Genomic DNA, 25108 nt, shown 5'->3' with positions numbered 1-25108 from the left:
AGCGTTTGACGTAATAGAATCAATTGCTCCCACTGAGGATTATAAACTGTTCAGAAAAGGGGTCTGTGATGGATGAATGTCCCTCCCCTCCCTTTATCCCCCCCACACACACCCCAAATGTACCACCTCCAATTCTCAGTACAGGTCCTTGGGATGAGAGCTGGTGACTCATCCACCAACTTAACATGTACTCTTCCCACTCTGTGTTTTTCTTCCCTGTAACTTCAACCACAGTTCATACTCTCTTGACATCATGTTACCCTCAGCTTTTACAGACAGACGTGCATAAGTTTGATCAAATCTCCTGATTATTCTTTGAAATATGTTAATCACTCAAGCAAACTCTCACCAACAAGCCCCTCACAGCCTGGGTGTGTGTGTGTATGTGTGTACCAGTAGTGGCATATTAATGAATGAGTCATCCGGCATCTCCCGTGTCATTGACAGGTGAAGCAGATTATGGAGGAAGCAGTCACCAGGAAATTTGTTCACGAAGACAGCAGCCATATTGTGTCCTTTTGTGGTGAGTAAACCAAACATACAAATTAATCACACTTTAATTTACAGCCTCTTCAGTTTGAACAGTTCTGCCACACTGAAGTCATTCATTTGAAGTCATTCTTGGTATGACTCATGACTTTGTGTAAATAAAGTATTATTTCAAAGTAATCACAGTTTGAAACTTTGCAAGGTTTATTATCTGTAACTTGTTTTGCCTTTATGTCACAGTCTTTATTTATTTTAATTTTTTATAGATTTATTTTTGGCCTTTTCATGCTTAGTAAGTAACTGGCAGAGAGGCTGACAGGAATCAAAGAGAGAGTGAGGGGAATGACCTGCAGCATAGGTCCCTGGCCGGATTCGAACCAGGGACACTGCGATTATGTGGCATATGCCCTAACCACTCGAACACCAGGGAGCTCTGCAGTCTTTATTTTGTGACCTTCAGTATGCTAGTTATTATATGTGATATCTGATTAATTTTAACCTGGTGGGTAATGGTGCTTCCCCCTTTCTGTAGCAGCACAAGCAGTCTAGAGTTTGAATTATCTTAAACCTGCAGTGCAGAACTTTGTGTGGCTGGCGCATACACCAAAAAAAGTTTCTAGCTTCTGCATTGTGCGGCCTATTGATTATATATGCACAGTGTGTTTTCCCCCATTGGCCCCATCCGCAAGTTTCCTTCTGGCCATTAGACTGTATACTGTGGTGGCATCACAGATATTTAAATTGCTTTTCTTATCTTGAGGAAAGATTTACAATATAAAACCTCCACAAAAATTCACAGAAAGAGTCATAATTGACCTTGTCTAGAGTTTGGGGTGTCGCTAATTTTACAGACATCTCTTTTACAATGGAGGTCTATGGAGAAAATGCTCACAAGGACAGTCCACCACGGTAGACAGTTGCAAACCAATCAATGCTGGTTGATGTAAAATTGATCACTACCAGTCACAACAGACAACAGATTTAAAAACATTTGTGTGCTGTGAAATTCAAAGCAAATTTACCTGGCAGTGATAGACTTAATCAGCATTGTGTGAACTCATTTCTCAAGTGCTTGAATGAAACGGGCGTTCATACATTTAAGTCCTGCAGTCCAACTTTTACATTTACAAGATGGATTGGCACACAATTTGTCACACACATTCATGTCCCCTTCTGGATGACTTAAATAACTTTGGTGATACCTTATCTCTCCATACATAGCACCATTATCACGTCAAAATTTAATTTTGTCCAATGCTTTAGTTTTATGACCAAATACCTGCCAAAATAATTCCATCGCTATCATCATCAGCTGTGCTTATAACTAAAGCCTCACAGAGCCGCTAGTATGTCTGTAGACATTTAGTCTTATTTAATTTTCATTGTATTGTCATTTATTTCTGTAGACTTGTTGGTCTACAGTCTAGCTTACTTTGCATCAACATAATGTGGAGTAAAGCTGGCAGCAGTTCTTCAATATATTATTGAGTCAAGTCAATTAAAATGATATAGCCCAAAATCACACATCACAAATTTGCCTCGGAGGGCTTTACGATCTGAACAACATACAACAGCCTCTGTCCTTTGATCCTCAACTGAAATAAGGTTAAAGCATTTTAAAATTTGAGATGAGGATTGTGAATCAGAGAAAACATAGTGTATCAAGAATCTTAATCCAGCAAGTCCCAGATGATGATGATGATGATGATGATGATGATAATAATTGTAAAAAACTTTTCTTAAACAGGGAAGAAAGTTGAAATTTTAGATGTCCCTATGAAGAAGCTGTCGGTTCCAGTGACGCAAAGTTCCACATCATCAACATAACATTTGTGCAAGTTTATAATTAATGTTACATTTAAAGTTCATTATTTCACCAACTGTTATTGTTCTTGCCTCCACATGGCACTGATACAGTGCAGTATGATTACTGTGCGAAGCACACTGCCCACATGCAGGCGCTCACACTTGTCAGATGTCTGGCTCAGTCCAGAGCTGTAACCAGCAACAGAATATATCTGAGGATATCAGTGTGAATAATATGACTTTCAGCCTGCAGAAATTGAGTTATTTTTACTATTTGGAGACCATGTGTTCAACAAAGACATAATAGAAGGCTCAATAATTGTTACTTTTTAATTTATTTTGAATTACAGTAAAGTCCCTCAAATCATATTTGAGTCCGGAAACCATTTTCACAGTAAACATCCCATGATTCTCATTACTGTGAAAAATTGTGCAAATGAATGAATCGTCTCCTCGTACCATGGGGTAACATGTGAGAGGGGAGTGGTAAGAAGGAGAAACTATAATGACTATCTGTGCTATTAGATCTCTAAAGACTTGTCCACTCTATATTGTGAAAATATAATTGTACGCTATTGCAGACTTGTCACAGTGGGCGACACCACTATATTTAGTAACAGACATTGAGACATTAAGGTTTAAGCCTATGTTTGAGTAAGTCACAGTTTCACTACAAGATAAAGGTAGTGAGAATGTTAGAGAAAGTGAAATCTTTCTGTAAAGGCTCGTACACACCTTCAGTTTCTTGTAGACAGGTGCATAGTTGCAAACGTCCACAGACGAGAAGAAAGAATTCCTGCACACCATTGTGAGCGTGAATTCTCTCTTCTGGAGAGAAAGTGAGAGTGTGAAGATGTTTGTGCTTTCTGGGTCTTTGAAGATAGAGTTGGTTCCTTGTGATGTCCAAGTTCAGCTAGTTTGAATTTTCATCATCTCAAAGTGTGAAAGTAATTAGGAGAACTATTAAGCTTATTAAAACCACTAAGTGAATGATATTGGACATGCTTCCCACCCAGTAATCAGCTTACCCAAAATCTCTTTTTACAGTTTCTTAGAGTGTTATGAAAATAATTTGTCACAGAGCATAGGTTTTTATGTGATGGAAAGACTTTATTACACAATGTTTTAGTGTTTTTAATGTGTTTTATGTTTTAGCGTTGCATGTGCTTTATGTCCCCAATAACTAGCTCATGTTAGTGTTCATTTTTATGTATCCACTGGATCATTTTTCTAGTGGTTTCAACAGCCGCCGGTCAGTCTGAGGAATCTCTCTTTACTATTATCTTACATCCCATTGGACACGTAGCAGCTCAGGATGACCCTCTCCACTCTCTGTTTTGTTGTCAGCCAGCTTCCTCCTCCTCCTCCTTACTCCTCCTGTGATCCTCATAGTAGCTCTTGTTACTACATGTCTTTGTTCAGCTGTGGTCTGTTAAGAGATGAGAGTGTGTGTACGATGGGAGAGCAGCTCAGCCAGCTCACCAGGGAACAGTTAGCCTCCAACATCATGGCTACTTTGATGAGCCGCCCAGTAGTAGTCTGAACCATAGAGACACTGTGGAGGGAATGTATAAGAAAATATCTCCACTGACTTTGAGTTGTGAATCCATGAAAAGTCACACAAATAAGAAACAATTTTAGCTTTCATTGATAGATCAGAATTAATTAATTAATTGAATTGCTGATCCCCACCAGTTATGAGCTGCTCTTTCCTCTCCTTGCAGCCTCTGTTTTAAACTCTAAGTTTCAGATATGAATCTTGATGATTTTAGATTCCTTTCTCTCTGATTCTTTCTACTGCAGTGGACAGATTTGAATTAATTTGATTCAACTTTAGAAATGAACCCCCAGCTTTAGTACCTTTCTCATTAGTCAGCTTCACTTAATTCTGATAGTGATGCAAGAAATATTGTTGCAATTTTGCATTCAAAACAAAAAAACATGTATCTACTTTACACATCTGAACCCGGTCAAGACAGTACAGCTCAGTTATTTTACTGTCCTAACCACAGGACTTAGTTTTAAAATGCTTCTCTGACAACTTGTGTTTGGATTTCGTTACTACCTACGTCACTTCTGCTAGAAGAGAAGAGACCCTCGTCTGATGTTTCACACAGACCAGCTAAGAAGACAAACATGTTTCAAGAACTAATATCCATGTAGGCTATGAGCTATTCCAACTGTTGAGAAGTAATTTGGCCTTGTCACCAAACAAACACTATGTCTTGCATTGATGACGTATTTTCCTGTTAGGTCCTTTTCGGTGGAGTAGGATGACGCAACCCTCAATCCCTGACCCTAACCACCTCACTACTGCTCATGCTTAAATCTAACCAACTTGTATTTAGTGTTGTCCATTTGTAATCTGATCATCTGAGACACATTTTAAAACCAAGTGTAACACCAGTGTAAACAGGGTCAAATGAAAGTTAGAAATGCTGCTTAATCAGTTGAAATGAGCTGAAATATAGTCCCAACAGCTGTTTTTGACATATTAAGACTCTTTCATCCTACTGGTACAAAACATATTTCAAGGTAAACTACATTTCTGACAATGTGCAAATGTTTCTTCAGCCAAACAAAGACTATCTAAAAAGCTGATGAAATGAATATTCTGCTTATTTTAAGATCATAGAAAATTATGAAATGATATCAAATAATATATGTAGATAGATGAACTTGAACTGCAGTGAACCATCATACATATTCAGGTCAGCAGTTAATGGCTGTTTTAATTGCTGATTGCTGAGCATTTAAGTGATTAGTCATTGTGTCAGTGAAATGTCAAATATTAATAAGTAGCTCCAACTATCCAGGTTATTAAAGCCTAAAATGATGTCTGATAATTGCCTAATTTGTCTGAACTACAGTCAAAGAGAGGATTTTAGTACACGGTATGAAGCAAAGCTGAAAATGTTCACCTATCAGAAGCACTTATGAGCAAATATGTGCTTTTAACTAAGTATTGATAATGATAAAATTATTTTCAAATGTGTTATTAGCTAATCTGGGGATTGTCTTATTGACTTATCAAATCATCCAATAACCATTTCAGCATTTCACATATTCAGACTTTGTGTTCCTGAGATCTGTTCTGAGTGAAGTGCTGGTCAGCTGTGTGTCAGTGTCCAAGAGTCTCTTAATGCACTCAGTTGCCACAGATACAGGCTGATTAGAGGCAATTTAGTGCATTGGCTGTTTTTACCAGAAGGGACCAGAGTGATCTTGCTGTCATGATGCTCATTACCTCGCAGCACATTAAACTGCTGTTTGTGGGGAAATGATTCAGAATAAACATTTCATTTTACAAAATAAGTGGTAGGTCTCACAATTCATATTTTTGTCTCTGTTGTCCTTGTTGTGTATCTGTCCGCAGCTAATCTCGAATACTACTGGACCGGGTCTAATATTTTTTGTGCACATTTATGACTCTATGCTTGAGGACCTCATAGTTGCAGTGATTCACAATCAACATATTTTATAACACATTTTACAGCGCTGACTCCTCACCGCTCTGAACCATCTGGTAGGAGCCGTAAATGATCAAGAACTGCAGCAAAAGCCACTTCCAGCAATTGGCTAAAAACAAATCTGTTGCAGACCACATTTTGACCTTTGTCGTGGCTCAAACACTGACATCCTTAGAAATGTTTGATCTTATCTTGCACTGGGGCATCTGCAGTTAATACCATACCCAATGTGTCATGATCCACTAAAGTTAAGCATGATAGGAGATGAATAAATCCCTGTTTTTGTTAGCTTTGCTACCATCTTGACTGCAAAAGAGTAGAGGGACAACTGAGGGAGATTCCTCTCTTCTCTCTTTGTGAATAAGACTGTAAGATTGCAGCTGCAGAGACTGTGGTTAGACAGTAGCTAAGAAAAGTGCAAAGGTTTGGGAGTTGCTTTCTTTGCACTTTTGCCATCGGAGACTAGTTAGCACTAATGATGAGACAGTAAGGAGGATGAACTATATTTGGAGACCTTTTAATGTAACTCTTTGTTCTGACATTTAGCTTCTTGCTCTTATAATGATGTGAGGAAAAAGCAGCATAAAGAGATGAAGTGAAAAACTGCAGGAAGACAGGAAAAAAGAAAAGATCAATAAAGATTCAGAGATCTTGAGGACATATGTTAGATAACAAAACAAAACCTGAAGGTTGATGGATATGATGACACTTTCATTGCAAGGATGAAGTAAAACCCTGCTAACAGTGACTGTAGTAACAGCAGTGAGAGTGAAAGTGATTCAGATTTGCAGAGCAGCAGGATGGTGGAAGGAGAAAGCTGCGTTTTGAAGGAGTGAGGATGATGGAAAGAGAGAGATCGTGATGCTGATGAGTCGTAGCCGCCCCTCCCTCTGCTCGTCTCTCCCAGAGCTCGATCGCTCCATCAACAGGGGTTGCCATGGCAACCCCAGCATTCCCCCTGACCCCATGTGAGCAGAGCCACAGGATTAGTCCTGAAAGAGAACTCAAATGTCAACACAGCTCCAGGCGCTGCCACGTAGGCCTGAGAGAGAAGAGAGGTGTCTGTTTTTCTGCACAGTCGAGTGATTGTGCAAGTGTGTCATCATGTCATCGACTGTTTGTCGCTACTTGTGTGTCCAGTACAGCTTATTGGTTAAACTAAGCAAAGAGGAGAAAAAAAGAAGAAGAAGAAAAGCCAATTTCAGCCCAGTAAACAGTGAAAATAAATAAGCAAGGACTTTTAAATACCTAAAACATAATCAAACAGATTTATATATTGTCCCAGCAGTATAATATCCTGTCATTAAGACACATTTTATAGTCATGATAGTACTAAATGCTGCACGCTACATTTTGTATTTAAACTTGTTTTAAAAAATCAAATCAAATGTAAATGAAATAAGCATCTTTTGTGTGATATCAGCTGCCAAATGCATAAACTGTGCTACAAATTAAAGCTGTTTTCAGGGTGCAAAATTTATATTTTTGTCCACTGGCCAAATGATTAATGAAAGGTCATATTTTACCAACCACTTGCATATTTTTGGCTGGTGGCTGGTGCTAATTGTATGCCCTGACTGCATTTATCAACCTTTTATTTAAACAATAAATTAAATTATTTTGTGTAATGTTAAAGGTTGCTCATACTGACAAAATCACAGAGAATAATCACCAGCTCTGCTGTCTACCTAGGCTCTACAGAGTGTTTTAGTATCTTTTGACTTCATCACAACTGTAATGTGTTGATTCACTCTCACAGCTCTACAGACTCACTGCATGCTACCTGCCCAGCACCAAACAACAGACACACAAAGTTACTGACTAGCTAAAGAGCATGATGGGCATTGAGCTTACCTTTTGAGGCGGCTAGATTCATGAGATCACAACATCATGTGAGCATCCATCTTGTTAGTCTTTAGCATTCCTGAGCAATCTTGTGTGAACACAGTGATCAATGATGGTAAACAGATGGTTCATCCAATCACCTGCCAAGTATTTTTTGAGAGTGCCTGCCTCTCTCTGAGCAATTTCCAAGGACGACTTCTTAGATGGTTTCATGTAACAAACTACTGGCATGTCAGGTTAGCATTTAGCTAACAGCTAAAAAATGATGTAGACAAACAGAGCTAAAAGAAGAGTGAATATTGAACTCACATTTGTCAGAGGCCAGAAATACGACTCCAAATGAATGTTAATGCTATGAAAAATTGCTTTGTGGTTTTTACAGATTATTGTACTGCCCTTAGGAGGCCAGAAGAAAAAAATACTATTAAAATGCTTTAATATTGTAGTGATGTCACATTATAATTACCCCACTACATTCTTTTACAGCAAGACATGCTTTCCAGGGAAGGAAATGTCACATAATACACCTTGGACATAATGCATAATGGCTGCTGTTTTCTCTTTGCTTATGCAGTTTGTTATCTTATCATGTTGGTTTCTTGTTCTCGTTATACTGTTCCAGCACACAGAAGCTGGAGTACACATTTGTGAAGTGTTTTCTTTTTTTTAACCGTGGCGCATGTGTGTCCAAACAGCTGCAGTGGAGGCATGTGTTCTGCATGGGTTGAAACGTCGTGCAGCAGGCTTTCTGCGTAGCAACAAGATAGCTGCCCTCTTCATGAAAGTGGGGAAGAACTTTGCCCCAGCCGAGGAGCTGTGCAGGAAGGCCCAGGAGCTGGAGCAGATCATCGAGACCAAGTGAGAGACACTGACGTCACAGCAGGCATCAAAGCTTACATCAAAGCCTGTTTGATTGTATGAGCAAAAGCACTGAAAACAAATGGCCGTCTGCTGACTTGAAGGGCTATTTTGTATTTTTAAAAGCCTCTAAATAATTCATATAAGCTTCTATGAATCAATAATTACTACTCCCATTAGTGTCGTGCTTTTGCAATTTTACTTGTTAAAAATAATGTAGTCATTTTAAGATATGTTATTCTTGCTCTACAACTACCACTTATGACTCCTCTTTCATTCTGCAGACGAAGTCAAAGCTTACAAAGTCAAGACAGCTTGCGCAAAATGCCTCGACTGCCCAGCCTCACCCCACAAACCGTCAAGAACCTGTGGATCCGCACAGCTCTATTTGAGAAGGTGCTTGACAAGATAGTCCTCTACCTGGTGGAGAACAGCAGGTGCGTTGAGAGAGGCAAATGACATGTTCAGCTCTGTGTGTTACTAGAACTAGAACCCCTCAAATTCCCTTTTTCACGTTTGTCTTCCAGTAAATATTACGAAAAAGAGGCTGTTCTAATGGACCCTGTAGATGGACCCATCCTCGCTTCTCTGTTGGGTAATTATTTGTGACATTGTGAACATTTGTGTTGTTTACTGTAATCATCTAACATCATGTGACCCCCCCCCCCCTATTTTCCTTCTGCACTGTGGTCTCTATTGCAGCTAACGCTCACCCATGACCAGAGGAGGTTGTAGACTGAATGAACTAGTAGTGAAGTAACAAAAACATGATCCCTCACCAGCTTCCCACCACTGACTACTATGTTTGATTGAACAAAGCCATTTGCTAGTACCTGTAACTTTAGGCTGACTTGGTACAATTTTGTACTATAGAGTGGAATACATACAAACCATGCCCCCAAGAAGGTTGCATTATTAGAGGTATTGAGTTGATAACAAGAAAATTGTATGTCATAAAAAAATGTTTGTTTTTTCTGATCTTAGTTTTTTAGTCTTTTATTGTTAATTACTAATAATATAATATTTTACCTTTTAACATATGAACACATTTGACAACATTCTGGAGGGGGAAAAAAATCACTAACATGTCAAAAAGGTTGGGAGCTACTACCCCAAAAAGTCTTTGTACTTTTATGGGTTAAGGATAGGGTTAGAGCCACTTGATCTGTACCTCTGTTTGTAAGTGTTCTCATTAATTCTCATTAATGTCAAAGATAATCTGATTAGTTAACAAACTCTCACTGCTCATGCCTGCACGATCACTTAACTGTGCTCCCTCATTGTTTCAGTTGGCCCTTGTGCCTTGGAATACACAAAGATGAAGACAGCAGACCACTTCTGGACAGATCCGTCTGCTGATGAGTTGGTGCAAAGACATCGCATCCACGGCGGCCACTACAAGCAGGATTCACCCACCAAGAGGCCTGCACTGTGTGTAAGTGTTAAAACTAATCCTGGGCTTCTTTCATGTTATCCCATGTGTCTGTATTTCATGTTTATTCTGATATATTAGCAGGCAGGCAGAGTTTCAGAGCCATGTCTCATCAGTCTCAGTGCTTAGATTACTCTGTATCTGAAACTGTCACACTTGTTTTCAAGTTATCAGTCAACCAGGTCAAGTCAGCCTATCGAACAGCACCACTGTACTCTGTACTGTTAGCTTTTGCTCTGCATTCATATGTGAATCCAAGCAAAAGTGTCCTGATCCTGGTCTTAGGCATCAGGAACAAGGAAGGATGCATCTATGCACATGAAGGGATGATAAACTGTATTCTCCTTAGTTATTTGAAAGAGAGGCTTTATCTGTCTTATCAGTGTAGCACTGGCTTACAATTGTCCAACACATTGTTTATTTTTCCAGATCCAGAAGCGGCACTCCAGCAGCAGCATGGATGAACGCCCCTCTCCCTCGCCATCAGCTCGTGAATATGTGGAGTCACTGCACCAAAACAGCAGGGCGACACTACTGTTTGGCAAAAACAACGTGCTTGTTCAACCGGTAACTGTCTGATTCCTCCATATCACCCATAGATATATTGATATGACACTCGTTAAAAAATATTTTAATTTCAAAGTTAGGTTTTATGGAAGATAAAAAAGACATTCCTCACTATTGAAAATATACTGCAAGAACATTTAATTGACAGGCAGACGATATATATACTCTATTTTACAGTAATGTCATGTCATAACAACAGAGTATCATTAAAACCAGAGGAATATTTCATTGCAGCCCTGAATAAAATGGTTAGCTACACATTATGTTGTCATCTCATATAACTCAGAACACTGTAGAAAAGCCTAATACAAAACAATTGAGTGTTTTTCTTCTCCACCAGCAATGCAGCTTGTTTCAGTCTGATGCCAATCTTGCATCAAATGAAAATATCCATCCACATGCTTTATATGTTTCAGAGGGATGACATGGAGGCTATCCCGGGTTACCTCTCTCTGCACCAGACTGCTGACATCATGACCCTGAAGTGGACACCCAACCAGCTCATGAATGGTTCTGTTGGAGATCTGGACTATGAGCGCAGGTGGAAAAAATATCCAGCTGCAAATTGATTATGTGATTATAAAAAAAAGCTGTGGTTTTGATAGAGTTAGTCATCTTTTTACATATACTGTGTATATCTAAAACAATCATGTTTCCACAAAGACACACATGTAAACACTCTGCATTATTTCTTTGCTGCATCTTCCTGCTGTTGGTGTGACTGAATAATGCAGTGTGTTTGTGTGTAGCTCGGGGGCTCTGTGTGCACAAAAGATGCAGTAGTAGATCTGATGAGGCTTATTTTCAGCTCACTAGCAGCCAGCTGATGGTTTCGTGACTGAGACACTGTCAGACATTTCTCAAACTAGCAAACCATGTTATGTTCCCCTGTGTGTGTGTGTGTGTGTGTGTGTGTGGTTTTCCTTCACCAAAAGAATTGATTATTGCATTATGTAATTCCGTGCCTGCTTGTCTGTATGCATGATTTTGACTGCTTTTTATTAGCCATAAAATTAATGTTTCTTGAGACTTGCATAAACATTTTCTGTGAATTTGTGTTTATTAATATTAGCTGGCAGTCCACTCAGCTTCGACTGTTCTGACTACTGACTGTGTGTGATTAAATGTTTTTCAGCGTATACTGGGACTATGCCATGACAATCCCTCTAGAGGAGATAGTTTACTTGCACTGTCACCAACAAGGTGGGTCCACACAAAACCACCATAATATCACTAGTTTTTTTTAGTGTTTGTGTTTTAAGTATTTTCTTTCTATTGTGACTGACAGTTAAATGTCATCATGGATAATTTAATAAAGAAATAATCCTGTACATCTCCTGCAGTTGACAGTGGGGGCACAGTGGTGCTGGTCAGTCAGGATGGGATCCAGAGGCCTCCACTTCGCTTCCCCAGAGGAGGCCATTTGCTCCAGTTCCTCTCCTGTCTGGAGAATGGTCTGCTTCCACACGGCCAGCTGGACCCTCCGCTCTGGTCTCAGAGGGGAAAGGTCAGTACCAGAGGTCATTCTTTGGGGTCAACCCACAACACAGATTACACTTATGAACTTACAGAATAAGAGCCCTAAAATGCTAAATCAGCTTTATCCGATCAATAAATCAATAAAAAATACATTTGCGTTTGGAAATGGATGCACCACCTGGTTGCAGTATGGGTTGGAGTGATAGTGATGAATGTGGGGCTTACTGTTCTCTCTGCACTTGAGTTAATGGATGTTTTTGTAGGCCTGCGAGTAGCATTGTATCTGCAGCTAAACAAAATAATGAAAACCACCCACGCCTATGCAGCCACTATTAATAGGCAGAAGCATGCAGACACTAAGATGGATGGCTTAGCTGCGTTCTGGTGTTTTAGTGATTATTTTTTTCTTGGCATTTGTTTAATAACAGTTATTTTCTCATTGCAGGGGAAGGTGTTTCCAAAGCTGCGGAAGAGGGTTCCTCAGGGATCTGGATCCTTAGAGTCGGTCTCAGATAAGGAGGAGGATGAGGCCACAGACTACGTCTTCCGCATTCTCTTTCCAAACAGCCAGTCAGAGTTTGGTGAGAAACTTCTCCCTCCAAAAATAACATGGGCAGTGCCCACGGGCCTCTTCAGATTGTTGAGTTTTTTCATGAAAATGTTACTCGTTGTTTGTTACAGTGACTGTAACCCATCCTCCCCATCTGACTTTCTCCCTCTCCCTTCAACTGAGTGGACAGTCCCCCTCCAAAACAGGGACTTTGGTTGTCCCCAAGAGGTCCAGCAGCTGTCCTGGAGAATCCCCTACACTCACAGGAAGCAGCTGTAACACACCTTGGCTCATCTGTCCATCTGTCAGCTTGCTTTAATCCCCTGCATCTAATATCCTCCTGTCTTGTGCCTCTGGCCACATTTATTGATGTGTTCCATTATTAAAATCCCACCCACTCACTGCCACCTTGTGTCACACCTTTTTTTCCCCTGCTTTACAACGTGGTAACCTTTTAACAGCTGATGGGTGGACAACTGATTGATTGATCATGGCTCCCGAACTGGGAGAGGTTATTGCTCAGTTGATCTCTGCTGCTCTAGTTCTCATATAAAGTAATTTAATATGATGGCTTTTTGTTTATATACTTTATCTTTGCTCTAACAGAAATCAAGTGCAAAGCAATTATATTCTGCACTGCTTTCAGTAGATCACAATTGATCAGCCTAATTCTGCATAAATCAATCTATGTCTCAATGTAATTGTTCTTGAGAGCAGTCCAGGCATAATGTTTTTTAAAGTGACAGTGATGATGTATGTGCGTGTTGCAGTGACTCCACCAGACTTGATGGATCAGGGAGCTACCATGTGGCATCCGACTCTCAGGAAGTCCTCATGTTCCTCCTGTTCTCAGGGGAGCTTCTCTGATGGGGCGATGCCTAAAGGTTGCAACCATGAGAGGTGAGAGATAAACACACCACATTCCTGAAGCTGCTTTTTAAATTTTTAGTTTTGCTTTTGTTAAATTTGACGTCTGCTTAAGGCTGCAGAGACAACCACTCATCAGACGCATCTTCCTTCAGTGTGAATTTGAAAAAAGACAGCAGGATGGAAAAAAAGATACAAGAAACAAGCAATTGCCTGGAAGACAATTATGTGACATTTACTTCACTGGCACAAGAATGTGTTGGGGAAATGAGGTGATAAGCAAGGCAGATAAAATGGTTAAAGGCTGTGAATGAAGGCACGGCACACTGGGCTGGTTTGTTCTGTACAGCAGCAGAATAGGTTATCATTTGAATGAAAGGTTGGCCCTGATACCATTAAAAGCTACATTAGACACAGACTCGCATTTTCAGGACAATCTGAATAACTTCTCATGCACTACATGGAATGGTTACATTATGCCAAAGTGTTTTCTCCACATCAGTAAAATATTCGCTCTATTTCTCTGCAGGACTCCTCTGAAGCTGCTGTGTGACAACATGAAGTATCAGATCATCTCTCGGGCTTTTTATGGCTGTATGTAATTTCTTATTGTGCACAATTTGCCTATTCACATTCACTAGGAAATTGTACGCTATTTAATCCTTTGCGTCTGAGGGATGCAGTTAATGCCAAAATTTGTACCAGTTAAGTTCAAAATCACAACACAAAGTAGGATGAAAAATCAGTGCAACCTACCATTTACACAGAGGCATCAACCAGAATTATGTCACAAAACATTGTAATACCTTGCTGGCTGATACAGAACAATCAACAAAACAACAAATAAATGAAAAATTCTTTATTTTGTTTATTTGGCACAATCAATACATTTTCTGACATTACTACAGCTCAGAGTTTCCCATTAACATGGTTTTTATATTTCAGGAACACTTACAATCTTCTCTATCCTTTCATATATGTATATTTGTGCTGTATTGAAAACCCCTGGACATACAGTGAGGACAAAAATTACAAATGTGCAATTTTAAGTTTTTTTATTCCATAAACACTTCACTAGAGCATGTATAGTACTACTCATATGCAAATAGTGGCATTTATGAATAGCCAAACTTGTCCTTTTTTAAAAAAACCTATATGGCATGCCTGTGTGACATGTGTAGTATGTGCCATTATCCTGTAAGAGAAGAAAATTAAAACGAGCAAAAATGCAGAGGTTCAAAGGATTAATATTCTCATTTTAATAATCACCAGCTTCTACAGAAGCATTAAATAATTAACATGTCTTGTCAACCAGGGTTGGCATACTGCCGTCACCTCTCCACTGTGCGCACTCACCTTTCTGCCCTCGTCAATCACACCATTGTGGCGCCCGACGTGCCGTGTGATGCCTACAAAGGACTCACACTAGATGTGTGGCAGACATTCCTCCAGGACAGCACAGTAAGCATTACCCGTGTCAAAGCACTGCAACATTAACTTCACATTAACTGCTGTCAGTATGCTGTCCATACACACACGCATGCACACACACACGTCCACTCTTAGACTATCTCTTTCACTCTGTCACTCTTCTGTCTTCTCCATATTCTGCTAATCATGTGCCTCACACTATTAGTTTCACAATAGAGTTCATGAAGCATTACTAATGGCCCTGTCAGTCTAAATGTCCACATCCAGAGTGTATGTGGATCAGTGAACATAAGATACAGTTACCTGGAGTCATGCAGAGTTTGACTTATTTTTCTTTCTTGAAACTAGTTTATCTATAGACAAAATAACCCTGCTCATTACAGCAGTAGATAACTGGTTGCACAGATTTTTATATTGAATCCGAAGATGAATTTCTGATCTCCCTTTGAAGTAAGTTCAAATGGTACAATATGGTACTATATATACAGTATATGACAGCTTAGAGATGCCTGTTTTCCATCTAATACATTCTCAGATGCATTAAACATGACCTATATTGAAATAGGGAGAGCCACTGTGAGGCCTCAGTATAAAAGCTGTTACGTTGTTACTGTAAATCGTGTGTTGTGCAGCATCTTGATGTTTTTAGCATAAAGTTAAAGACCATTCATATTTACTAGGAAGCAAGTAGTGAGGAGACTGAAGGCATGTCTTCTGTTTTCAGGCCTACCAGGAGCAGGAGCTGCTTCGTTTGGTCTATTTTGGTGGTGTGGCCCCCTCACTGCGTAAACAGGTGTGGCCTTTCCTCCTGGGCCATTACCAGTTTGGAATGTCTGAAGCAGAGAGGAAGGAGGTTTGTCATTTCCATGATTATGGGTTTGCCTCCAGAGCATTTTCCACCTGAATAGTTGATCCTTGATTCCTCACCTTTCACCCCAGGTGGACGAACAGGTCCGAGTGAGCTACCAAGAGACCATGCGTGAATGGCTGGGCTGTGAGGAGATTGTCCGCCAGCGGGAGAAAGAGCAGCATGCTGCAGCATTAGCAAAGTGCTCCTCTGGGGCGAGCATAGACTGTTCCAATCAGAAGATGGTCCATCATGACTCCATTGTCAGCAATGAGGTGATGCAGTAACACAGACTTTTACTCAGAATTAGAAACATAGCCTGTTCCCTGTTTAAAGGAATATATTGTTTATGTTGTTATGAAGGTTAGTTTATTAGTTATAGGCACAGTTTTATAACCTCTTTTGTAGATCTGGAGATTTTATAATTAAAAACCTGCATCATAAAGACACATAATTGAAAGATACTGATAGCATTATGAATGTATTATGCAGCATTTTTGGAGCTTTACCCATGTTAGCGACTGTTGGAGTCTTTTTCCTACAACTTCAATATGAGTTATGAGTATGTGACAAATCATCTTTGAATCTAATATGAGCACAGCACAGGAGCCAACATACAATAATATTATATATTATATTTTATATAATAACATGTTGGCTTGAATGTCTTTGTTACTCAGTCCCAGTCCTCCCAGAGCTCAGACAGGCAGAGTCTGGCTCGCCTGCAGAGTGACTCCAGCAGCAGCACACAGGTATAAAAAACTGACCACACTGCACCTCCATCGAATTTGTCATTTGTTCATACAAGTTAAGTAATCAATTCATTTAGATCAACCAAAACATAATTTACAGTTTTTAAAAAAAAAGTTTCTTAATATGTGATTAAAATGATGCATGCAACAGTCTCGACATTTTGAACCAATATTCCTCCGCCCGCACTCTCTCTCCTGCTAGTTCTTCACATCCTCCCATCCCTTCCCCTGGAGTAGCCTGCTTCCCTTTGGCTTGTTCTTTCAGGTGTTTGAGTCTGTAGAGGAGGTGGACCAGATCGAGACCGAGCCCAAGAGTGAAGAGACCAAACAGGTGCCAAAGATGCCCAACGGTGCTCTCCAGAACGGGACGAGCTCCCCTGACTCTGGACATCCTTCCTCCCGTAACTTCTCCGTCACCTCTGGTCTGTCAGATGGCTCGCTCAGCACAGAGGACAGTGCTGCACCAGATGCAACCCAGAGACCTGCAGCTGTCCCTCAGGTGCCACAGAGCCCAGTCAAACCTCCTCAAGAAGCAGTGGTAGAGAGTAGAGGTCTGACAGAAGAACCAAACATGCAGGTCAAAGGTGAAGTGAAGGGAAAAGAAGAGGAGAAGGAAAAAGCCCCTGATGTGAGCAAAAGTGCAGAAAACACCAAGACTGGGGTGCCAAGTGATAACATGATCCAAGAAGATTCCAACAATGAGACAAGTCTGCAACCCAAAACTGATGAGGCTGCTCCTGAGGGCACTAATATAGGGGTGACCAAGTGTGAAGATGGAGGTCCTGTTGCACTAGGAGACATTGAAGGAAAAGAAGTGTCTGATGAGGATAATATGATGGTACCCACAGTGTCCGCAGAACCCAAAGGAGAACTTGTTGAACCAAGTCTTAAAAAAGAGGAAGATGTGAGTATTGAGGAAACATCAAAGCTCAAGAAAACTGCAGAAAAAAATGTGGAAAAGGAAGAAAGTGAAGGAAAAGTTAAGAGAAATCAGACAGAAAGGTTGAAATTTGAGGATACAGAAAAATCTAAGACAGATGTGACAGCAGGAGCTGAAGAGCGAGATCCTAAAGCTCCCCAAGTGGAGAAGAGCCTCCTTTTCTCAACTGACATCAGGACCACGAGAGCAACAGAAGCGTACTGTGCCTCTCAGAAAGACGAGGCTCCGGTCATGACTGAATCCGATGAGTCTCCCTCAGCCATAGAGATGGAGGATATCCCCAAAGCCAAATTTTCCATGGTGCCTTGGAGCAGGAAGGGACGGTGTGAACCATCGTCTTCCTTGGATGACTCGGTCGCTCACATGGTGCTCAGGCCGGAGGAGGAGCATGAAAAGCCCAGTCCAGAGGGCACTGAGTCCATTCTGTCTGAGGAGCCGGAGATGGAGAGCCTCTACTCACACTTTGACTCTCTGGCCGGACCTGGAGAAACCAAGAATGAAGTGACCTCTCAAGAGTCTGCTGGGAGTGCCTTCTCTGTAAGCTTTTTTTGTTTGACAACCTTTGACACCTTTCATACAAAAAAGCAGCTCAAAGAAATGATATGCACCAATGTAATTGCTCTGTCTTTTTTTGCATCAAAAAAAAGGCTTAAAATGAACATGAAAGCATATAAATGTACATTAAATGGGAAATAATACCCACTTGATAATATTTCTAAACATAAGATAAAAGAAAGTGAAAATACAATAAATGTCACATGAATGTAATCAGCAAATTGGTGTCTAGGTCTCTGAAGCATAGAGAACTTCCCTTTTCCTACTGAATACAGACTCACCACTGGTTTTATTCATGTATTTAATGTTTCAGCAAGAGCTTTTGGACTTGTATACATTAAATCTGCACCGCATTGAAAAGGATGTCCAGCGCTGTGACAGGAACTACTGGTACTTCACTCCTGCAAACCTGGAGAAACTGCGCAACATTATGTGCAGGTAAAACACTGATAACTGGCAATGAGAAATATATAAAATAATATAAGCCCTGCACTTTAACAGTAATGGATATATTGCAGTAAAAGGGAAATTATATTTGAATTTACTTTAACTAATCTTTTTCTTCTGTTACATAAGCACAATTAAAGGGAACACGATACCAAACAAAGACCTCAGAGGGCAAGAAATATAATTCTTGATATAATATTAATTCAGCCTTATAGAGAAGCTTAATAATGTAAAGAGGGCAAACAATGTTCTTTTCCCTTCAGACGTAATTGCTTTGATAAATGTTGAATGTAATTTTGAATAACTTTGTTCATTGCTGAAGAAAAATGTGGAAGTGCTTCTAAATCTGGACAGCAGAGTATGACTCAGCCTGGCAGATAAAATAGCAAAGTGCAGTTCAGTTCACCTTCTCAGTTGAATTTTTTACAGCTACATCTGGAGGCACCTCGACATTGGTTATGTACAAGGCATGTGTGATCTGCTGGCTCCCCTTCTAGTCATTCTGGATGATGGTAAATCAACATACTGAATCTTTTTTTTTTAATCTTCTGACATTTGGGTGTATTTGTACTCTTACTGATGGAGCAACAGAGCAGTTTTCCCACTAATTTTCTCACTCCAGCTTCCTCTCTCTCTCTCTGTCCCCTCCTTTCAGAGGCCATGGCCTTCAGCTGCTTCACTGAGCTCATGAAGAGAATGAATCAAAACTTTCCACACGGAGGAGCCATGGATACCCACTTTGCCAACATGCGCTCTCTAATCCAGGTGACACAGTAAAGTCTTCACACATATTGGTATAAATGTATTGTAAAAGTCAGATACTACTAAATTCATTCATTACCCACAAACTCTACAATTTTCTTTATTTCTTTCCCTGAATCTCGTCTCTGTATAGATCCTGGACTCTGAGATGTTTGAGCTAATGCACCAGAACGGAGACTACACCCACTTCTACTTTTGCTACCGCTGGTTTCTCCTAGACTTCAAGCGAGGTAAAGCAACGGCACAGTGTGAAAGAGTTCATGCCAATTAGAGGAAGAGGAGAATAGGTCCTCTCTAAACCCTGTCTGTTGATAAAATGCTAAATGTCTCTGCAGCTTGTTAAAAAGATGTGCAGGAAGGGATTTGGAAGTCAGATATATTTGTGGAAAAACGTTTCCTGGGAGTTTCTGATGAAATAATTGGCATGAACTGCAACTGTATGGATAGGGTTTTAAGTCAACCATGCTCTATACTAGAGATTGAAATACTGGTTATTATACAGTAGTATGTATACTGTATGTTTCCACCAAACTCTCTCAACTGATAACCTCTCTCAACTGATAACTTGGCTTCTTACAAATTTGCCTCCCATCCGAGCCCAGAAACACTGATGTGGTGGTTCGACCCCGCTCTTTTGTGCTTTGTCTTTCAGAGCTGGTTTACGATGATGTGTTTGCAGTCTGGGAAACTATCTGGGCGGCTAAGTTTGCCTCCTCTAGTCACTTTGTTCTCTTCATTGCCTTGGCGCTGGTGGAGATCTACAGGGACATCATCCTGGAGAACAACATGGACTTTACTGACATTATTAAATTCTTCAATGGTAATACATGATTCTTTTCAACTGTTTCTGTTCACATATATGCTCCATCATCTGTTTATGGTACGGTTTTCTAAATTAAGATGCTTTACTCATCATGGGGAATGAAAACAGGTGTATAATACCTTTTCTAATTCTAAAAGAACTTTTTTTACATACTCGGAGACTTTGGTTTGAAGGCATGGAAACATTTCTAACAGAAAGACTGTGTTTCATACTGGAGGCAGTTTTAAATCTCTTCATTAGTTAAATTATGGGAACTGTAGGATCCAGAAAATCTGGAGCTTGACTCATACTAAGAACTAAAAGTCACAATAGCTCACCCTCTGCTGCACCAATTTTGGCCATTCATTTTTCAAATCTGTCTCTCACACAAGCCCCCAAATATTATTGATAGTGATTATGACACTGAAACATCATTGTTTTACTTCACTATTCAATCTAACATTGTCTTCATGTCTTATGGGCTTTATTTTCAGGAAGAGGTCCTAAGTAACCAATTTATCCTGTTCTGAATTTGTGGTTTCCAGGATCAGCTAACAAAACATTTTTCACTTCAATTAGGGCAACAAAGATTTTCATTTTGTATTTGGTGACCCCTCTGGACAAAAGTGGTAGTGTTTCCTGGCATGAAAACTGCATTTCCCTTGAGAACCATTGCCTCTTGTTGTAAAGATCTGGCTAGCAAGTGCATTTGTTTTTGAAGTGAGTGAAAGAAAGATGCAACTTGGTCGTAAATAGGTTTACCCACTTCTGTGATCTACCCTCTCACCTTCATACAAAGTTCTGTTGATTGCCTGGTGAATGTTGGTCGTTGTGCTCATAATCACAGAAAGCTTTATGGTGCTTGCTTTGCTCAATAAATTCAGCTAAAGTTGATTTCATTCAATTAACGTTAGCCAAAGCGTTAGCTAGCTTTGTTTAAGCCTCCAATGTTAATTAATATATTGATGTAAAACCACATCTCACAATGTATTATGTCTATGAGGAAGAGGGTCAATTACGGATCAGTTTCAATCTTTTCAAATTTTGTTAGTTTGTTTGTGCTCTATCACTGTCCTTTTTTAAAAAAGTTTTTTTTGTTCTTCTTTTTTCTTTATTCTCCTTACTGATCCCACAGTATCAGCCATAAACACAAAACATAACATCCAAAAGAAATTCTCTAAAATAAAAATCTTTCTTTACTTCCTTTTACCTGCTACTACTACTCACTTCAAAATGTTGCCTGGGAAATGTTAACAGTGGTGCTTTCGGCCTTGCAGGGAATCTGACTTGGAGACAGGCATTCAAAATAACTATTTAGAAATAGCCAATCCCCTTGCTGATTGTCTTGTTGCTTATGTCGGTCATGTAGAGGCATAAGTATTAAATTGAGACTGTTTCATAACCATTTTAAAATTCCTTGTAGTTGCTTTAAAGAAATGTGTTGATTTCAGAACTGCTCTGATCTCATTAACGCTAGTTAATGTCAATATTTCTGTCACAAGAAGTGATAAAAATTAATTATACCAAATTCCATGGCAAAGATTTTTGTCTTTTGAAAAAGGATTGGCTAGGTTGTTTTTCCAACTGTGAGCTTCTTAAACATCTACACAAAAAAGACTTTAGAACTAATGTTCAGCTAATATCTTTCTGCACTAAAGTCTAATTTTCAGCTGTAGAATTTTCATCTGGTTTCTCAGCAGGGACATTTCAGCAGCTGACTCACTGTATTTGTTTTCAGTCATCCACAATATATTACACTAACTAATACCCTTTTAATTGGGACATGATTTGTCCTATGAAAATGGGATCGAGTGAAATACAGAGCAGAAATGGAGAAGAAATATTTAAAACTCTCACAGGCTTCTGTTCAAATGATTATCATGCAGGGCTTGATTTTAAATGTGTTTCTGATAGATACCACTCCAGGTTCCATGAAGTTAAAGGACTACACGTCTGTTCAAATCTCTGGAAATTTAATAAAAATGTTCAACTGATTCTTTTGGTTTGAAGTAGCTGAAGCTGTTTTTGACGTTCATGCATTTATAGAAGATGTGGAAAATGAACCTGATTTTTTTTTTTCTTTGTCTCTTTTAGAAATGGCCGAGCATCACAACATAAAGCAGATTCTGAGCCTGGCGAGAGATCTGGTGTGCAAGGTGCAGATGCTTATAGAGAACAAGTGATTGGTTGTGGTGTTTTGTCTTCTTTTCCTTCCCAGTAAAGTGTAAACGGCTGTAGCAGCACAAGAGTTAAACACATGTACACACACAAACACACACACACACACACACACACACAAACACCAACACACTACAAAAAGCCTTTACAATCACTGTTTGCTGCTATGAGCTTTACTAACTGTATCCACTATGTTGTTTGTGTTGTCAACGGGTGTACGAGAATATTATGCTTCATATTTGTCAGTATGTTCAAGTGAAAGCAAACGTAACAGGAGAACTATTTCTTTGATTTGTAAATGTTTTATTCAGAAATCCCTCAAGGGTCAATCTTAATCACAGTGCACTTAATATTTTGAGATAAGGATGGTTGTAGTTGCACATTTCAAACCAAAATACAGAGCTGAATTCAACCAGAGACTATATTTATGAGAAAAACATGTTATGATAATAGTTTTTAGTACTTATTTTAATAGTTAAAGCCTACAAGATTACATAGAATGTTGGTAATAAAAGCAGGTTCTCCCTCTATTCCTCTCCCCTAATGAAAGAATGAATGTCAGCAGACTTTTATGTTTTTACCCCAAAATCAAACTGATTTTCACTGATGACTGATCTAGAAAACTTTTAAGTCTTCTAGTCAAAAATGTAACCTCCAATCATGTTTAACAGACTGAACCATTTCAGTGATTTAATATCCGACAGTGTTTTCAATGTCTTGAACTTGCCTTGTCTGCCAAATAGTATGTCTTTATTTGTCATGTGTGAATTGTATTGTAACGAGGGAAAATTGTGTTTTAAATTACGAGAATTATATTAAGTTATCACATGTAGAATCATATCCTGATATTTAAGTGGCTTATGGATATCTGAGCAAAGGTTTACACAAAACATCAAACCTGATTTAAAGGTCCTCCAAGTTATGTTCATCATCCAGTGAAACGCTGTATATTTTGTAAACTTTACTCACCTTGATTTTTTTTTTGTATTGTCTTGTATTATCTGTTAGCATTTCCTAGACGTCTATTCTTTGAATCAAATCTTAATTTCAGTTTGAATATGATTTATAAATTGGGTGATATTTTAGTCAATGTGACCAAATCTTTAGTGTGAGTGGCCTCATCACAGAGTTGAAAATGAAAGGTTAATTATCTGCTTCTGACTGATTTTCAAAGTTGATTGCAAATGACCTGATGTGAAGAAAACCATTTGTTTTATTGCTTTGAATATTTGGAATTCACAAGGAAATACAATATATATATATATATATATATATATATATATATATATATATATATATATATATATATATATATATATATATATATATATATATATATATATATATATATATATATGCTTTTAACCCCTTCAATTAATATTTTTCATTTATTTTAGTTAAATACACTCATGCTTTTCATTGCTTAAAATTGAACTCCTTCAAGTGTTGTTTCATGAATGTGGTAAGATGAAATGCAATTAATATCAGTGTTTCTTTGTGAATGCTAACTGCTGTCAGAAAAACTTAATTTATTGTAACATTTATTTGCCTAAAAAATATTTATTTATTTATTGATTTTGTCATGCAGATGCTGCTTTTTTTTGTAAAGCTGATATTTTTATTTTGTGCCCAGTTCTAAATGTGTATTGTACAACAATCAAATTCTATACTAAGAGTTCATATATAATATATATATATATATTAAATGGTATATGTTCTTATTAATAAAAAATAAAAATGGAATCATTATTTTTCCAAAACACACTGTACTGTGCTTTTTACTATATGACATTATTGTGACATGAATGAGTCAAAAGTATTCAATAAAGAGAGTCAATACAGATCAGGTTATTCGTTTTAAAAAAGCACACCCTAGTTACATACATAGTACTCAGTACATTTATATGTATAAAGTAACATATTTATTCAAGTTCAGGTTTCTTTTATTACCACATAGCTCGACTGGTGGAATAAATCACAGTATAACACAATAACTGTTACACCAGTGCAAACATAAAGGACATAAGCGCAAAAATAGAAGATAGCAATATCAGTTAGTCCATCTTTTGCATTATTAATAAAAGTAATATGTTTTCAAATATTGAACAAACTTTTGTACAGATACTCATCAACCCTGCTGACCTTTTTAATCCCTTGAATTTCCCTCTAGCACCACCAGCAGGTCAAAGTTTTCAGTTATTCAGTGAAATCTCTTGTGCAATGGAATAGTTTGGTTCAGATGTTCATGGTTACCACATGATGTGCAGTATATCTTATATGCTATCTGTATCAACATAACTATTGGATGGATTGAATCAAAGAAATTAGGCACAGACATTCATGTCCCTCTGACAATGAATTGGAATAACGTTGGTGATTAAAGGACTTCACAGTTTTTTTACATCTGTCTCAAACCTACAGTTTTATGCCCAAATAAACATTGAAATTGGTGTTTCTTGCTGTAATAATTCCTCCTGTTCATACTGACCATTAGTATAGGCTACCCCTTCATAATGCACTGACTCATAAGTGATGACAGCCAAATTCTACAAGCCTCATCTTTGCACAATTGTATTTAAAAGTTTATCTGCAGCTAATATGAGATAATGATGTCCACATTAGTCAAATCAAGTCTTCTTTAATGTAAAAGTATTTTTAGTGCCAAAGTCCCTCTTTTTGTTTATATACTTCCACCACAGCTGAACAGGGCAACACTGTCCAAGGAAACAGAAAGAGGAAATGTATTGACGCTAAAAATACTGTAAATGTGGCATATATACACTCAATATGACTAACTCAGACTGCTGACTCCTCATATCAGCTTCAGATCAACTTTTAAATACATTTTTGCACAAATTGACTGTGTGGACGCACTGTGGACTTTAGCATCCATGACTAACATTGAAGGCACATTGGAAGGAGGAATAATAATAATAATAATAATAATAAATACTTTATGTTTGGATAGGGACAATGCACATTGATGAACATCGATATTTAAACATCTCTGTAAACATGCTGGATTATAGCA

At 38.7% G+C, this 25108-nt stretch overlaps 1 protein-coding gene across 2 annotated transcripts in view; it reads left to right on the top strand.

The window, feature by feature from the left end:
- sgsm1a (small G protein signaling modulator 1a) overlaps positions 1-23336 on the top strand; it is a 38732-nt gene extending 15396 nt beyond the window's left edge. Inside the window, exons 3-26 of one of the 2 annotated variants that reach the window (XM_053325223.1) lie at positions 448-523; positions 8306-8468; positions 8753-8905; positions 8996-9063; positions 9758-9903; positions 10330-10467; positions 10884-11008; positions 11603-11670; positions 11811-11974; positions 12392-12527; positions 12628-12771; positions 13267-13396; positions 13893-13957; positions 14679-14824; positions 15519-15647; positions 15734-15916; positions 16322-16393; positions 16659-17870; positions 18202-18326; positions 18765-18847; positions 18991-19100; positions 19231-19327; positions 19750-19917; positions 21994-23336. In XM_053325223.1, coding sequence (XP_053181198.1) covers positions 448-523; positions 8306-8468; positions 8753-8905; positions 8996-9063; positions 9758-9903; positions 10330-10467; positions 10884-11008; positions 11603-11670; positions 11811-11974; positions 12392-12527; positions 12628-12771; positions 13267-13396; positions 13893-13957; positions 14679-14824; positions 15519-15647; positions 15734-15916; positions 16322-16393; positions 16659-17870; positions 18202-18326; positions 18765-18847; positions 18991-19100; positions 19231-19327; positions 19750-19917; positions 21994-22082 — 3990 coding nt within the window. In that variant the 3' untranslated portion in view covers positions 22083-23336. Of the gene's footprint in view, positions 1-447; positions 524-8305; positions 8469-8752; positions 8906-8995; positions 9064-9757; positions 9904-10329; positions 10468-10883; positions 11009-11602; positions 11671-11810; positions 11975-12391; positions 12528-12627; positions 12772-13266; positions 13397-13892; positions 13958-14678; positions 14825-15518; positions 15648-15733; positions 15917-16321; positions 16394-16595; positions 17871-18201; positions 18327-18764; positions 18848-18990; positions 19101-19230; positions 19328-19749; positions 19918-21993 lie in introns of both variants that reach the window. The other variant, XM_053325222.1, reaches the window with a different exon arrangement.
- Positions 23337-25108: the final 1772 nt, after the last annotated feature.

This window comes from Scomber japonicus, chromosome 9 (genome assembly GCF_027409825.1).
Source record: "Scomber japonicus isolate fScoJap1 chromosome 9, fScoJap1.pri, whole genome shotgun sequence".
NCBI lineage: Eukaryota > Metazoa > Chordata > Actinopteri > Scombriformes > Scombridae > Scomber > Scomber japonicus.
This window is presented reverse-complemented; position numbering and strand designations above follow the sequence as displayed.